Raw genomic sequence first — 15,260 nt, 5'->3', positions numbered from 1 at the left:
AGGTTTACTCTAACATCAAACTGGGCTACAGGGCCAGACCACTACCACACCTGGGCCAGTCCGACCACCTGTCGTTGCTTTTAATCCACACATATGCCCCCCTCAGGAAAACTGCTCCTGCTAAGACTGTTGCCACATGGCCGGAGGGTGCCTCCCAGCAGCTGCAGGATTGCTTCGAGAGGACCAACTGGGGGGGTCTTTGAACATCAGGACCTGGGAGGTGTTCACAGACAGTGTCCTATGCTATATTAAGAACTGTATAGACACTGTCATGGTGGACAAATGCATCCGGGTCTACCCCAATCAGAAGCCCTGGATGACACGGGAGGTCCAGCAGCTGCTAAAAGAGAGGAACATCGCCTGGTGGTCTGGCAACAAAGACCTCTACAGCACAGCCAGGCCCGGCACCAGGAACAGTTTACTAAGGGGGCAATTTGAAATCGCAAGGGGGCAAATATTTTTCATATAGTGTGTAGTAGTGATGGCGGTCTGACAACGTGTTTCAAACAATTAACTGCGCCAACCACAAAACCACGGCCCCGAAGGTTGCTTTAGTACGGGAAAATCATGTGACATATTACCAGGGCAGTTGCGCTTTATCAACACCCGTGCCCACCTGTTAACCCTCCCCTCCAATTTTCTCACAGACACGCGTTACAACCGGAAAGATGCCAAACATAAAACAACACACACAAACCTACAGGCAAGTCCTTTAAATTTAAAATACATACAAATAGCTCCGCGGCATGAAAACAAAATGTCAATGCAAGTCTAAAGTACTTGGCTCGGCAGCCAAAATCATAATTTAAAAAAATCAACAGACCCCGCGGCTGCACCAGTAATAGCCTTCCTGACTCGCACCGAGTCAACGCTAACCACTTAATCCGTGATCCCAGTTTAGGCGTGTAGGGGACAAAACACTCTGAAGTGATGAATTTTCACCCCCGCTGCATGGGGGGTGACGTCAACAACACATATTCTTACACTATTTGTGCACAAAGCGGACCATAGATGAACACATACACCAACATAAACGGAGATACACACGGTCAGCAGCAAACTACGAGCTAACCACCAACACTCTCAAAACCCTTTGCCTGCGTGTACAGCATCAGCAATGAAAGAGTAACAATGTGCAACGTAAGAATCATAACAACCAATCAGATTTGTTCTACCGTGCCAGTTTTAGTAGTGATTTATGTGAAATGTATTTTTGTGCAATGCGCAACCACTTAATATTTCGTATTTGAAAATGCAAATTATTAATACGTCTATAATACATTATATTTTCATAAGAAAACAATTAAGTGATCTGAGTCTCCGTTGAGGGGGCGGGGCTGTAGCCACGAGGGGGCGACACCCCCTTTCACCCCCCCACGGCGCCGGGCCTGAGCACAGCTCGAACCAACTTAAAGAGGGGCATCAGAGAGGCCAAGGCAGACTACAGGAGGAGGATAGAGGACCATCTGAACAGTAACAACAGCAGGCAGGTGTGGCAGGGAGTCCAGCATCTGACCAACTACAGGACCAACTTTGGAGCTGCTGAAGGTGACCCCGCGCTGGCAGAGGAGCTGAATACCTTCTTTGCCCGCTTCGAGGTCACAGCACCAGAGTCGGTACCGCTACACCATACGGCATACAGCAGCGTAAACCTCACAATTGAAGAGCATGAGGTGAGGCGCACGCTGTGGGCCATCAACCCGAGGAAGGCGGCTGGTCCTGATGGCGTCCCGGGATGCGTGCTGAAGGACTGTGCAGATCAGCTGGCTGGAATCTTCACAAAGATCTTCAACCAGTCCCTGGCACAGTCCACTGTCCCACCCTGCCTTAAATCCTCAATTATAGTCCCCTTGCCCAAGAAACCTCACATTTCTAGCCTCAACGACTACCAACCAGTGGCACTCACCCCAGTCGTGATGAAGTGCTTTGAAAAACTGGTCCGTAGTCACATCACAGCAGCCCTGCCCCGCAGCCTTGACCCCCACCAGTTTGCCTACAGAGCGAATCGATCCACGGAGGATGCCATAGCACTCCATACTGCACTATTACACCTGGAGCAGCAGGGGCGCTATGTGTGGATGCTCTTTGTGGATTATAGCTCTGCATTCAACACCATCCTCCCTCACAAGCTAGTGGTCAAACTGGGGGACCTGGGGCTTCCACACACACTATCTGCATGTGGATCAATAGCTTCCTCTCTGATCACAGACAGAGGGTTAGAGTGGGCCACTACACATCCACGGCCCTAAGCCTCAGTACCGGCTCCCGCCAGGGCTGTGTGCTGAGTCCCTTGCTCTACTCCCTCTACACACACGACTGCTCCCCTGTCCATCACAGCAACACCATGGTGAAGTTTGCAGATAACACCACAGTGGTGGGGCTTATCCCTGGGGGGGGGGGGGGGACGAGTGTAACTACAGAGATGAGGTGGAGTGGCTGTCAACATGGTGTAGAGCCAACAACCTGCTCCTCAACACCTCAAAGACCAAAGAACTCATCATAGACTTCAGGAGAAAGAAAACAGAGGTACCATCACTAATCATCAACGGGGACTGTGTGGAGAGGGTGGCAGACTTCCGATTCCTGGGAGTCCACATTGAGGAGAGCCTATCCTGGAGCGTGAACACCTCTGAGCTGCTGAAAAAGGCCCTGCAGAGACTGTATTTCCTGAGAATACTCAGGAGAAACATCACACTAGTGGGGCTTTTCCACTACCAACGCGGCTGAGTTGGGCTGAGCCGTGCGGTGCTGAGTTGGGCTGAGTCGAGCTGAGTGGGGCTGTTGGCGTTGCATTTCGACTACAACCGCGCTGAACCATGCTGGCTGGAAGTGGGTGGACACATTGGGTGGAGTTAGCGAAAGTGGGTGGATGTCACGTGATGTCGTTAAGCGGCGCAAACAGTGACATCAGTGACCTTTTAAGCAGTAGTCTCACGACCCGGATAGTAAACAATAAACATGGAGGACATGGAGTCGTTAGTGTTGCTGGTCTTGGTGCTGTGGCTTGTTGTCACCGACAACGCCAACAGATACTGGCAAGAGTGTATAGATGAGGCGAGGCGCATAATTTGTCGTAATTCTACTTCTTCCGGGTTTACGGTGTTTACAGATGGTGGATCCCAGCGTGCTCGCGGGGCGTGTGTGGGCATGTGAGGACACTCCTCCGCACCAATCAGTGCACAGGGGAGTGTCTCCTCACGCCCCTAGCCCCACTCAGCTCGGTTTGGCTCACTTCAGCCTCACTGCAAAACCGTGCGAGTTTTGGGTGCTGAGTAAGGCTGAAGTGAGCTCAGTCATGCTGCTCTGAGGTAGTCAAAATGCAAGCCGTGTTGGGCTGAAGTGAGCTGAAGTGAGCTGAAAAAGGGTAGTGGAAAAGGGCCAAAAGACTGCTGGTATCCTTCTACTGTGCCTCCATTGAGAGCATACTAACATACTGCATGTGTGTAATGGTACACCAGCTGCACAGTGGCTCAGAGGAAAGTGTTCCAGAGGGTCCTCAACACTGCCCAAAAGATCGTCGGCTGCCCTCTTCCCAAACTGGAGGAACTACACAGTTCTCATTGTCTCAAAAAAGCACAGAAAAGACACCTACCATCCCAGTCACTCCGTGTTTGAATTGCTGCCTTCAGGCAGACGGTACAGACCAATACATGCATGGACAAATAGACTTCGACACAGTTTTTATCCCACTGCAATAATAACCCTCAATGCTGCTAAATAATGTGCAATACAAAACCTGACTGTGAAACAGACCAATGTAATGACAAAGTATGCATGTCTGCATGATGTATGTTCATATGGTTACTGTCTGTCCGTACTGTCTTTTTTTTATGACTGGGTTTGTTCGTAATGACAGGAAGTATGCATGTCTGTAGATGTTCATATGACAACTGTATGTCTGTACTGTCTTTTTTTGCAACGACTGGGTGTGTTTGACTGTGTGTTCATGTATGCTGCTCATACTGTTACATGTTTTCTATGTATTCTTTTTAACGTAAATTATATTTTAGAGACTCAATGAATGAGGCACTGACTGGAGAGCACTTTTAATTTCATTGTACTTGTGACAATAAAGACCTATTCTATTCTATTGTGAAAGTCAAAGCATTTAATCTTAAAGGACTCCTACCTGAACTGTGGGCTGGATGGTATTCCCAGCCCTCCATGTCTCAGCAACCCCAAGGACATCTAGTTACAGAGCTATGTGCACTCCATCATTTATACGTTGATGCTTATTATTGTTAAAACAATATCTGAAGTGTTATTTGTAAATTAACAAAATATCTTGCTCTAGACTTTCAAACGATGTAAGATTTTATTTTAATTTTATCTAATAGTAGATGGTGCAATAATTATAAATGCTAACAGTATCAGCACATTGCAGTTGTAGCTATAATCATAGAGTAAATTGTTCTTGTAATAATAAAAGCTAGTAGTAAGTACATTCAATGATTGGAAAGACATGCTTTTGTGTCTCAAATAGTAAGCCACACCCTCTACAGTAAATATAGATCATTTACATTGTGAATTATCCCATACATCAAGCCCACTTATCATGGACATTGGCCCGTCATGCATGTGAAGATGAGGAGGACAGGTTGTTTAATTTCCTCCTAAATGCAAAGGCAAACTCAGGCAGGAGTGCAGTACAGACTTCTGTTTTATAATGTTTTTAGTTTTATAATACATCTTTGCAATATTACTAGTCATTGTTATTGGCTCCCCAGCTCAGCCGCCATGTGTTGGAGTTTACCCCACTGAACGAGAGGGTCGCCTCTCTGCGCCTTCGGATTGGGGAGAGGGCTCTTCCTGTTGTTTGTGCCTACGGGCCAAATAGCAGTATAGAGTATCCGGCCTTCTTGGAGTCCCTGGGAGAGGTACTGAGGGGTGCTCAGACTGGGGACTCCATTGTGCTACTGGGGGACTTCAATGCTCATGTGGGTGATGACAGTGACACCTGGAGGGGTGTGGTTGGGAGGAACGGCCTCCCCGATCTGAACCCGAGTGGTGTTTTGTTATTGGACTTCTGTGCTAGTCACGGTTTGTCCATAACGAACACCATGTTCGAGCATAGGGGTGTCCATAAGTGCACGTGGCACCAGGACACCATAGGTCGGAGGTCGATGATCAACTTTGTAGTTGTTTCATCTGATCTTCGGCCCTATGTCTTGGACACTCGGGTGAAGAGAGGGGCTGAGCTGTCAACTGATCACCACCTGGTGGTGAGTTGGATCCGCTGGCGGAGGAGGAAGCTGGACAGACCTGGCAGGCCCAAACATATGGTGAGGGTCTGCTGGGAACGTCTGGCCGAGCACTCTGTTGGGGAGGTCTTTAACTCCCACCTCCGGGAGAGCTTTTCCCAGCTTCCGAGGGAGGCGGGGGACATTGAGTCTGAGTGGACCATGTTCTCTACCTCCATTGTGGACGCAGCTGTTCGGAGCTGTGGCCGCAAGGTCTCCGGTGCCTGTCATGGCAGCAATCCCCGAACCCGGTGGTGGACACCGGAAGTAAGGGATGCCATCAAGCTGAAGAAGGAGTCCTATTGGGCCATGTTGACCTCCGGGACTCCTGAGGCAGCTGACGGGTATCGGCAGGCCAGGCGTGCTGCAGCTCGGGCAGTTGCGGAGGCAAAAACTCGGAACTGGGAGGAGTTCGGGGAGGCCATGGAGAAGGACTATCGGTCGGCCTCGAAGAAATTCTGGCAAACCGTCCGGCGCCACTGTCCTTGGCTGCTCAGCGCCACCTGTAGCTCCATATAATCTGTCATCTGCACGTCAGCACAGAATTCTGTAATGCGGCTGTAACAAACCGGACACTCGCGAATGTAGAATGAATGCAAGGTTTTAATGAGCACAATGGAAAAGTATAATGTATAACAGTACTTCACCACTACTACCTCTGCCATCTCTCATCGGTGCAATTATTATGTGCAATAATATAGGTCTTAAACTATTTTTATACATACTTGTATATATTATACAGAGTCTACCTGTAATGTGCAATTTTTCTGAGCCTCTCAATAAGGCAATATTTCTATACTTTTTCACAGTAGATAATGCAAATAGCCCCCTCTATTTAATCTTTCGTTTGTCTAATTTTTATTTCAGTTTTATTTGTTATCTGTATGACAATTTCTTGCTACTGTAACACGTGAATTTCCCAGATGTGGGATCAATAAAGTGAATCTAATCTAATCTAACAGCCAGGCCAGGTCAAATACCGAGAGATCCGAAATAGTAACGAGGGCTAGACAAATCATTTTTGAAAAACAGGCGAGGATCGAGAAACCGGGAAGCAAGAGAAACGAGCAAACAAACACAAGGGCTAGGCAAGCCATTGTTGAAAAACAGGCGAGGATCGAGAAACCGGTAAGCAAGAGAAACGAGCAAACACACACAAGGACTAGGCAAGACAGGAAAAAAACAGAAGGCAAAAAGGGTCATACACAGGGATGCAATCAGAAATAGAAACGTTCAGTAGGCTCACGAAAATGTGGAGGCAATACTGTGCAAAGAACAGAACAAACAAAGGGGTATAAATACAGACATAAACAAAAAGCTACAGGTGAAGGTACTTAGAACTCAGGGGAGCCACTCCTAGGAAGTGGCTCCAGGTTGGCTGATGGAGTGCACGTGGTACTGACAGGTTTGTGAAGGGGATTGTGGGAAGTGGAGTCCTGAGTGTTAGGTGACCCTGGGAGCGTCTCACACACACACACATACATACACATATACATATATACACAAACACATACATACATACATACAAACATACATACATATTTTATATATATATATAGTGGGGCAAAAAAGTATTTAGTCAGCCACCAATTGTGCAAGTTCTCCCACTTAAAAAGATGAGAGAGGCCTGTAATTTTTATCATAGGTACACTTCAACTATGAGAGACAGAATGGGGGGAAAGAATCCAGGAAATCACACTGGAGGATTTTTAATGATTTAATTGGTAGATTCCTCGGTAAAATAAGTATTTGGTCACCTACAAACAAGCAAGATTTCTGGCTCTCACAGACCTGTAACTTCTTCTTTAAGAGGCTCCTCTGTCCTCCACTCATTACCTGTATTCATGGCACCTGTTTGAACTCAGTATCAGTATAAAAGACACCTGTCTACAACCTCAAACAGTCACACTCCAAACTCCACTATGGCCAAGACCAAAGAGCTGTCAAAGGACACCAGAAACAAAATTGTAGACCTGCACCAGGCTGGGAAGACTGAATCAGCAATAGGTAAGCAGCTTGGTGTGAAGAAATCAACTGTGGGAGCAATTATTAGAAAATGGAAGACATACAAGACCACTGATAATCTCCCTCGATCTGGGGCTCCATGCAAAATCTCACCCCGTGGGGTCAAAATGATCACAAGAACGGTGAGCAAAAATCCCAGAACCACATGGGGGAACTAGTGAATGACCTGCAGAGAGCTGGGACCAAAGTAACAAAGACTACCATCAGTAACACACTACGCCGCCAGGGACTCAAATCCTGCAGTGTCAGACGTGTCCCCCTGCTTAAGCCAGTACATGTCCAGGCCCGTCTGACGTTTGCTAGAGAGCATTTGGATGATCCAGAAGAGGATTGGGAGAATGTCATATGGTCAGATGAAACCAAAATAGAAATTTTTGGTAAGAACTCAACTTGTCATGTTTGGAGGAAAAAGAATGCTGAGTTGCATCCAAAGAACACCATACCTACTGTGAAGCATGGGGGTGGAAACATCATGCTTTGGGGCTGATTTTCTGCAAAGGGACCAGGACGACTGATCCGTGTAAAGGAAAGAATGAATGGGGCCATGTATCGTGAGATTTTGAGTGAAAACCTCCTTCCATCAGCAAGGGCATTGAAGATGAAATGTGGCTGGGTCTTTCAGCATGACAATGATCCCAAACACACTGCCCGGACAACGAAGGAGTGGCTTCATAAGAAGCATTTCAAGGTCCTGGAGTGGCCTAGCCAGTTTCCAGATCTCAACCCCATAGAAAATCTTTGGAGGGAGTTGAAAGTCCGTGTTGCCCAGCGACAGCCTCAAAACATCACTGCTCTAGAGGAGATCTGCATGGAGGAATGGGCCAAAATACCAGCAACAGTGTGTGAAAACCTTGTGAAGACTTACAGAAAACGTTTGACCTCTGTCATTGCCAACAAAGGGTATATAACGAAGTATTGAGATGAACTTTTGTTATTGACCAAATACTTATTTTCCACCATAATTTGCAAATAAATTCTTTAAAAATCAGACAATGTGATTTTCTGGATTTTTTTTTCTCATTTTGTCTCTCATAGTTGAGGTATACCTATGATGAAAATTACAGGCCTCTCTCATCTTTTTAAGTGGGAGAACTTGCACAATTGGTGACTGACTAAATACTTTTTGCCCCACTGTGTGTGTGTGTGTGTGTGTGTGTGTGTGTGTGTGTGTGTGTGTGTGTACACACACACTGGAGCATTTAATCATCCATTTAAATTAGATTTAAAATTTCTCAATACGAAATGTTCCTGATTATTGAATATATTATCATACATATATAATTATAGAAATATAATACTTATGTTTCTAATCTGGTCAGACATAAAAGTTTCTCATTATATTATTATGAGAAAATATTTGCTTCTTTTTTTCAAGAGAACAAAAAAAAAACCAACATGGCAAGATCATCTGAATGCTAAATTTTACAGTATCATTTTGAACAAGAAAAAGAAATCTGCCCATATTGTTCACAATTTGTTTATAAATAGATAAATCAGTTCCAAAACGATAACACAAAGCTGGTCAGAGGATATAAAAGAGGTTGGAGGCAGCTTAAAAATATATATAAGAATGCAAGACAAATAAAAGCTTTTGAACATGAAACATGAAGGTGTGAAAAAGATGACAAAGATGTCAAGCATGAAGGCAGCTCCACCGTTAGAGTCATCACAAAGACAGTCCTCTTTTCCAGACCTTTCTAAAAGCATGTTCTGTTTTCTTACTGACAGTTGTTGATGACAGGTGTTCTTTTGTTCAGGTTTTGGAACAGAAATTCTGAGTCTTCGTTGTGTCCTGCACTCAATTAATTTTTCTCTACTACAGCAGAATTACATCTGGTTATGATGATTTACAATTACTGTATAAGCTTTAGAGTGAAAATAATGTCTAAAAATAATAATCAACTTACTCAGTGACACATTCCTATGCAGAACTCAAGCAACAACATGTTTGTGGCATTATTCACAGCGGCCAGAGTCATGAGTCAGGTAAGAAAATTGATTACGAATAGAAGCAATAACAGGTCTTAACCTAAACCAGGAAGTAAAAATTCTCACTTCCTAAATCATTATACTTTATGAGTAGGTCAGAATAAAGTGACAATACTACAATATTTTCTATTTACATATAGTAAAAGAGTAATGAAATGTGTGCTTATTTTATATTGATATTGCAGCTTAATAACGTTTTTCGTCTTGGCCGAGAAAAACCAAGCCCAGACCCAAAACCAGAACCAGATCCCGGTAAGTTACTGCTGAAACACGATTTTTAAGCAAAGTAATAGAAAGAAACATTTATCATGCCAAAGAAAAGCCAGAGAAAATATTTGATTCTTTTAATTTTTCCTTGTTTGCAGAATTTGATCATCCATGGCGGCCAGTGGCATGGAGGTAATACCAATGATTGCAAAAAGACACAGAGACAAGATCATTGTGTGCTTCAAGCTGTAATTAGTAGAACAAGGTAACTGGAAGAAAATATGTTAATGTATTGGTTTACTTCTTAAATAGTGAAGATAACAAGAATGAGATGTTGAGATACCTGAAGGATTTCCAGCCAGGTAATGCAGAAGTCAGCGAGGTTAAGATTCTGCTTCATGGCCCAATTGGAGCAGGAAAATTAAGTTTTATCAACTCCGTCAACACCGTCCTCCAAGGATACAACACCACCAGTGAATTGGCAGCTGGTCAAAGTCACAGCTTCACTCAGGAGGTAACCAAACAATAGAATATTTACTGTAATAGACTGAAGCCTAAACATTGTTTCCCTGAACTTCAGTGAATGTTTAACATGTTTTGGTCTCATTTAATCTCGTATCTAATTTACAGTTGGGTCGAGCTGCATACATTTATTTTTTAAGATTTAACTGTGTTTTAGAAAATCTTAACAGAATCTTGAAATCGGACACTCCAGTATTTTGTGTCCAGTTTAAAATTCACAGGCTGAAGAAAGAAAAGCCTGGAACTTTCTATCCATTCACCCTTTCTGACAGCAAGGGTCTGGAACCAGGGGAGTCAGAAGGAACGCAAACAAAAAATATAAAGAAAATATTAAAGGGCCATGTGGAAAGTGGTCACACTGTAAGTTCATGACTTATTATGAGATTTTTATATTCTCCAGAATAAGTTTGGTTATGGCAATGACAACATAAGATGTGAAAAATTCAGACTAACAAATTTAGAGGTGGTTCTCTTCACCTCTAAACATGAAGTACTTTGCTCTTTCAGGTGAACCCTTTAAAATCAACTGAGGAATGTGATCAAAAGCCCAGCCTGAAAGACAAAGTGCACTGTCTGGTGAGTGTTCTACCAGCGGACAGAATCTCCCTCACCAGTGACGAAGTTATTCAGACAATGAGAGATGTTCGGAAAAAGGCAAGGGACTTAGGTGAGTTTTTACATATACGATATGGCCAAAAGTATGTGCCCCCTGACCATCACACCCATATGTGGTTCTTCCCTAAACTGTTCCCACAAAGTCTGAAACACACAGTTGTATAGAGTGTCTCTGTACACTGTAGCATTACAGTTTACCTTCACTGGAACTAAGAGTCCAAACCTGTCCCAACATGATGATGTCCCTGTGCACAAAGTTCCATGAATCCATGGTGTGTGAAGGTTGGAGTGAAGAGCTCGAGTGTACTGCACAGAGCCCTGACTGAACTCAACCCCACTGAACAACATTAAGATGAATTGGAACATCCGACTACACCCCAGACCTCCTCACCCAACATCAGTGTCTGATCTCACTAATGTTCTTGCAGCTGAATGAACACACATCCCCACAGCCACACCCCAAAATCTAGTGGAAATCTGGAAAGGGATGTTCAACAAGCAGGTATGGGTGTGTTGATCAGAGGTCCACATACTTTTGAACATATACTGTAATTATGGACAGAAATCTGGTCATCTCTAAGACTATTTGTATCATGAGTCATGTTTTTGCATGAGCAGGGTCATCTTATAAATGAAAGCTAGATAGTAATGAATTGTTTGTTTCTGGTGATTTAACAGGGATTCCTCAAGTTGTCGTCATGTCACTGGTTGACAAAGCATGTCCCCTTGTTAACAAGAATCTGGAAAAGATCTACACCAGCAAAAAAATCAAAGCGAAGGTGAGAAAAACAACAGCCATCTTTTCCTCCCTTTATTTACTGCCTGTAGGTCTCTCATCTACTCTCAGTTTTTCAGCAGCATAGAACCCTTGAATGGACATGTAAGAGTTTTATATTAATATAATTTCCCCCAATATAATATAAGTCATGTTTTTTGTCTTAGATGGAGGAGTGCAGTCATACACTGGGAATCCCAATTAACTGCATCTTTCCTGTGAGGAACTACCATGAGCAGGTTACCAACGACTTGTACATGGATATTCTGATTCTCATGGCAATCACTAATATCATTAGATTTGCCAATGACTACATTGAAGACCAGGTTAACAATGAATAAATTCCCCATGTGTCTTGCTTAATCTCCAGCAGGCAACTGGATTGTTTCAGGAATTCACAGACATTTACTGAGCAACTATTAAAACAAGTTTAATCTTTTCACTTGCAGGGATGCAGTGATTACATTTTCATTAAGATGATTACATTTTCATCAAGAAAATATTCTTGATGAAAATATAATCACCGCATCACTGCAACAAGCAGGTGATTATGTTAGCTGAAATACATGAGAAAATTATCACACCTCTCTATTTTTTGTGATTATCTTTTATGACTTTGATATCTTTAAGACTTTATGATAATGATATTATTGTTGTAATGAAGGTCATATGGAGCAAGATTTTCTTTTTTCTGATTTTAATATGCACAACAAGGGTACAAATAAAAGATAGTTTTCCAAGAGACAAACAGGAGGCGTAATCTTTACTACTGACATTTAATGGGATTAATATACTACCTGGCCAAAAAAATTGCACACCCTAATATTTCATTTGACTCCCTTTATAAATTTATAGCTTTGATTATGGCGCACATTCACAGTTTTGGCAATCTTATTCGATGTCACAACATTTATTTCAATCCAGAGTTCCAGTGATTTTTCACCAGGATCTTTCAGTGAAGACAGGAGAGTTGAACCACTCTGTAAAGTGTCTCCAGCACATAGATTTTCAATGGGGTTAAGATCAGGACTCTCTGGTGGTTAATTCAAAATGATTCCTCATACTCCCTGAACTACTCTTTCACTATTTGAGCCCAATGAATCCTGCCATTGTCCTGGAATATGCCCGTTCCATCAGGGAAGAAAAACCCCAGTGATGTGAACCTGGTCATTCAGTACATTCAGGTCGTCTCACAAGTGGTTTTCTTATGGATGCACAACTGTTAAGTACCAATCCTGTGAGCTCTCGTCACACTGTGAGTGTGGAAATGCTCTTAATTTCACTATCAAACATAGCTGTGAGTTCTACTGTTGGTTTGTTATGATTTCACTTCACCAAGTATTGAAGCAATATCTTATCAGGTACAGTCAAGATTTTCTCCAACCAAGTTTCTTGTGTAAAGTTGAAGGTTCACCACCATCCTTCCAGGTTTTAATAATGGGTTGGAGACAGCTTCTGATATGGTTGTTTAAGAAAGGAGAAGCTGCTCACTGCATCAGTTCGGGTTGAAAGAATTGTTGCAGCTGAAACCTATTACTCAGTGCAGTAACTATCCAATTAATGGATAATTATTTGTAAATCAGGGGCGGCACGGTGGTGTAGTGGTTAGCGCTGTCGCCTCACAGCAAGAAGGTCCTGGGTTCGAGCCCCGGGGCCGGCGAGGGCCTTTCTGTGTGGAGTTTGCATGTTCTCCCCGTGTCCGCGTGGGTTTCCTCCGGGTGCTCCGGTTTCCCCCACAGTCCAAAGACATGCAGGTTAGGTTAACTGGTGACTCTAAATTGACCGTAGGTGTGAATGTGAGTGTGAATGGTTGTCTGTGTCTATGTGTCAGCCCTGTGATGACCTGGCGACTTGTCCAGGGTGTACCCCGCCTTTCGCCCGTAGTCAGCTGGGATAGGCTCCAGCTTGCCTGCGACCCTGTAGAAGGATAAAGCGGCTAGAGATAATGAGATGAGATGAGATTATTTGTAAATCCAAACAGCAACTTTTTTGGATAGAAAACATGTACAGTGGTGTTTGAAAGTTTGTGAACCCTTTAGCATTTTCTATCTTTCTGCATAAATATGACCTAAAACATCATCAGATTTTCACACAAGTCCTAAAAGTAGATAAAGAGAACCCAGTTAAACAAATGAGACAAAAATATTATACTTGGTCATTTATTTATTGAGGAAAATTATCCAATATTACATATCTGTGAGTGGCAAAAGTATGTGAACCTCAAGGATTAGCAGTTAATTTGAAGGTGAAATTAGAGTCAGGTGTTTTCAATCAATGGGATGACAGTCAGGTGTGAGTGGGCACCCTGTTTTATTTAAAGAACAGGGATCTATCAAAGTCTGATCTTCACAACACATGTTTGTGGAAGTGTATCATGGCACAAACAAAGGAGATTTCTGAGGACCTCAGAAAAAGCGTTGTTGATGCTCATCAGGCTGGAAAAGGTTACAAAACCATCTCTAAAGAGTTTGGACTCCACCAATCCACAGTCAGACAGATTGTGTACAAATGGAGGAAATTCTAGACCATTGTTACCCTCCCCAGGAGTGGTTGACCAACAAAGATCACTCCAAGAGCAAGGCATGTAATAGTCGGCGAGGTCACAAAGGACCCCAGGGTAACTTCTAAGCAACTAAAGGCCTCTCTCACATTAGCTAATGTTAATGTTCATGAGTCCACCATCAGGAGAACACTGAACAACAATGGTGTGCATGGCAGGGTTGCAAGGAGAAAGCCACTGCTCTCCAGAAAGAACATTGCTGCTCATCTGCAGTTTGCTAAAGATCACGTGGACAAGCCAGAAGGCTATTGGAAAAATGTTTTGTGGACAGATGAGACCAAAATAGAACTTTTTGGTTTAAATGAGAAGCGTTATGTTTGAAGAAAGGAAAACACTGCATTCCAGCATAAGTACCTTATCCCATCTGTGAAACATGGTGGTGGTAGTATCATGGTTTGGGCCTGTTTTACTGCATCTGGGCCAGGACAGCTTGCCCTCATTGATGGAACAATGAATTCTGAATTATACCAGCGAATTCTAAAGGAAAATATCAGGACATCTGTCCATGAACTAAATCGCAAGAGAAGGTGGATCATGCAACAAGACAATGACCCTAAGCACACAAGTCGTTCTACCAAAGAATGGTTAAAGAAGAATAAAGTTAATGTTTTGGAATGGCCAAGTCAAAGTCCTGACCTTAATCCAATCAAAATGTTGTGGAAGGACCTGAAGTGAACACTTCACGTGAGGAAACCCACCAACATCCCAGAGTTGAAGCTGTTCTGTACGGAGGAATGGGCTAAAATTCCTCCATGCCAGTTTGCAGGACTGATCGACAGTTTCTGGAAACATTAGTTGCAGTTATTGCTGTACAAGGGGGTCACACCAGATACTGAAACCAAAGGTTCACAAACGTTTATGACTCACAGATATGTAATATTGGATCATTTTCCTCAATAAATGACCAAGTACAATATTTTTGTCTCATTTATTCAACTGGGTTCTCTTTATCTACTTTTAGGACTTGTGTGAAAATCTGATGATGTTTTAGGTCATATTTATGCAGAAATATAGAAAATTCTAAAGGGTTCACAAACTTTCAAGCACAACTGTATAATCTTTTGTAATTTTGATGTAAAAAAAAGGGGGGGGGGGTGGGTCCTGCACTTCTGGTTCTGATGAGTATATTGCAATACATAAGCATGATGGCAATAAATGCATAATAGTTGTGTACAATTGATTGGCTCCCTGTGGCTTTAAGAAGGAAAAAGCACATGGGCTTATGAGATGTTGATTTTTCTTTGCTCAGGATTTACCTTTATTAAAAAATGCAGACTAATGAGCAAACATATCAAAAATAACCATTACTGAACATCTTGGCAAAAAA

The 15,260-nt window shown here is 43.1% G+C and overlaps 1 protein-coding gene across 3 annotated transcripts in view; it reads left to right on the top strand.

Annotated features, from left to right (window-relative positions):
• Positions 1-12,043, top strand: part of LOC132866030 (interferon-induced protein 44-like) — a 91,955-nt gene extending 79,912 nt beyond the window's left edge. For 2 of the 3 annotated variants that reach the window (XM_060898586.1, XM_060898585.1), the window contains exons 2-9: positions 9,195-9,251; positions 9,440-9,506; positions 9,620-9,653; positions 9,774-9,975; positions 10,191-10,343; positions 10,491-10,650; positions 11,277-11,377; positions 11,541-12,043. In XM_060898586.1, coding sequence (XP_060754569.1) covers positions 9,210-9,251; positions 9,440-9,506; positions 9,620-9,653; positions 9,774-9,975; positions 10,191-10,343; positions 10,491-10,650; positions 11,277-11,377; positions 11,541-11,714 — 933 coding nt within the window. In that variant the 5' untranslated portion in view covers positions 9,195-9,209 and the 3' untranslated portion in view covers positions 11,715-12,043. Of the gene's footprint in view, positions 1-9,194; positions 9,252-9,277; positions 9,345-9,439; positions 9,507-9,619; positions 9,654-9,773; positions 9,976-10,190; positions 10,344-10,490; positions 10,651-11,276; positions 11,378-11,540 lie in introns of those variants that run through there. The other variant, XM_060898587.1, reaches the window with a different exon arrangement.
• Positions 12,044-15,260: the final 3,217 nt, after the last annotated feature.

This window comes from Neoarius graeffei, chromosome 18 (genome assembly GCF_027579695.1).
Source record: "Neoarius graeffei isolate fNeoGra1 chromosome 18, fNeoGra1.pri, whole genome shotgun sequence".
In the NCBI taxonomy this organism is placed as follows: domain Eukaryota; kingdom Metazoa; phylum Chordata; class Actinopteri; order Siluriformes; family Ariidae; genus Neoarius; species Neoarius graeffei.
Note: the sequence above shows the minus strand (reverse complement) of the source record. Positions and strands in the feature narration are given on the sequence as shown.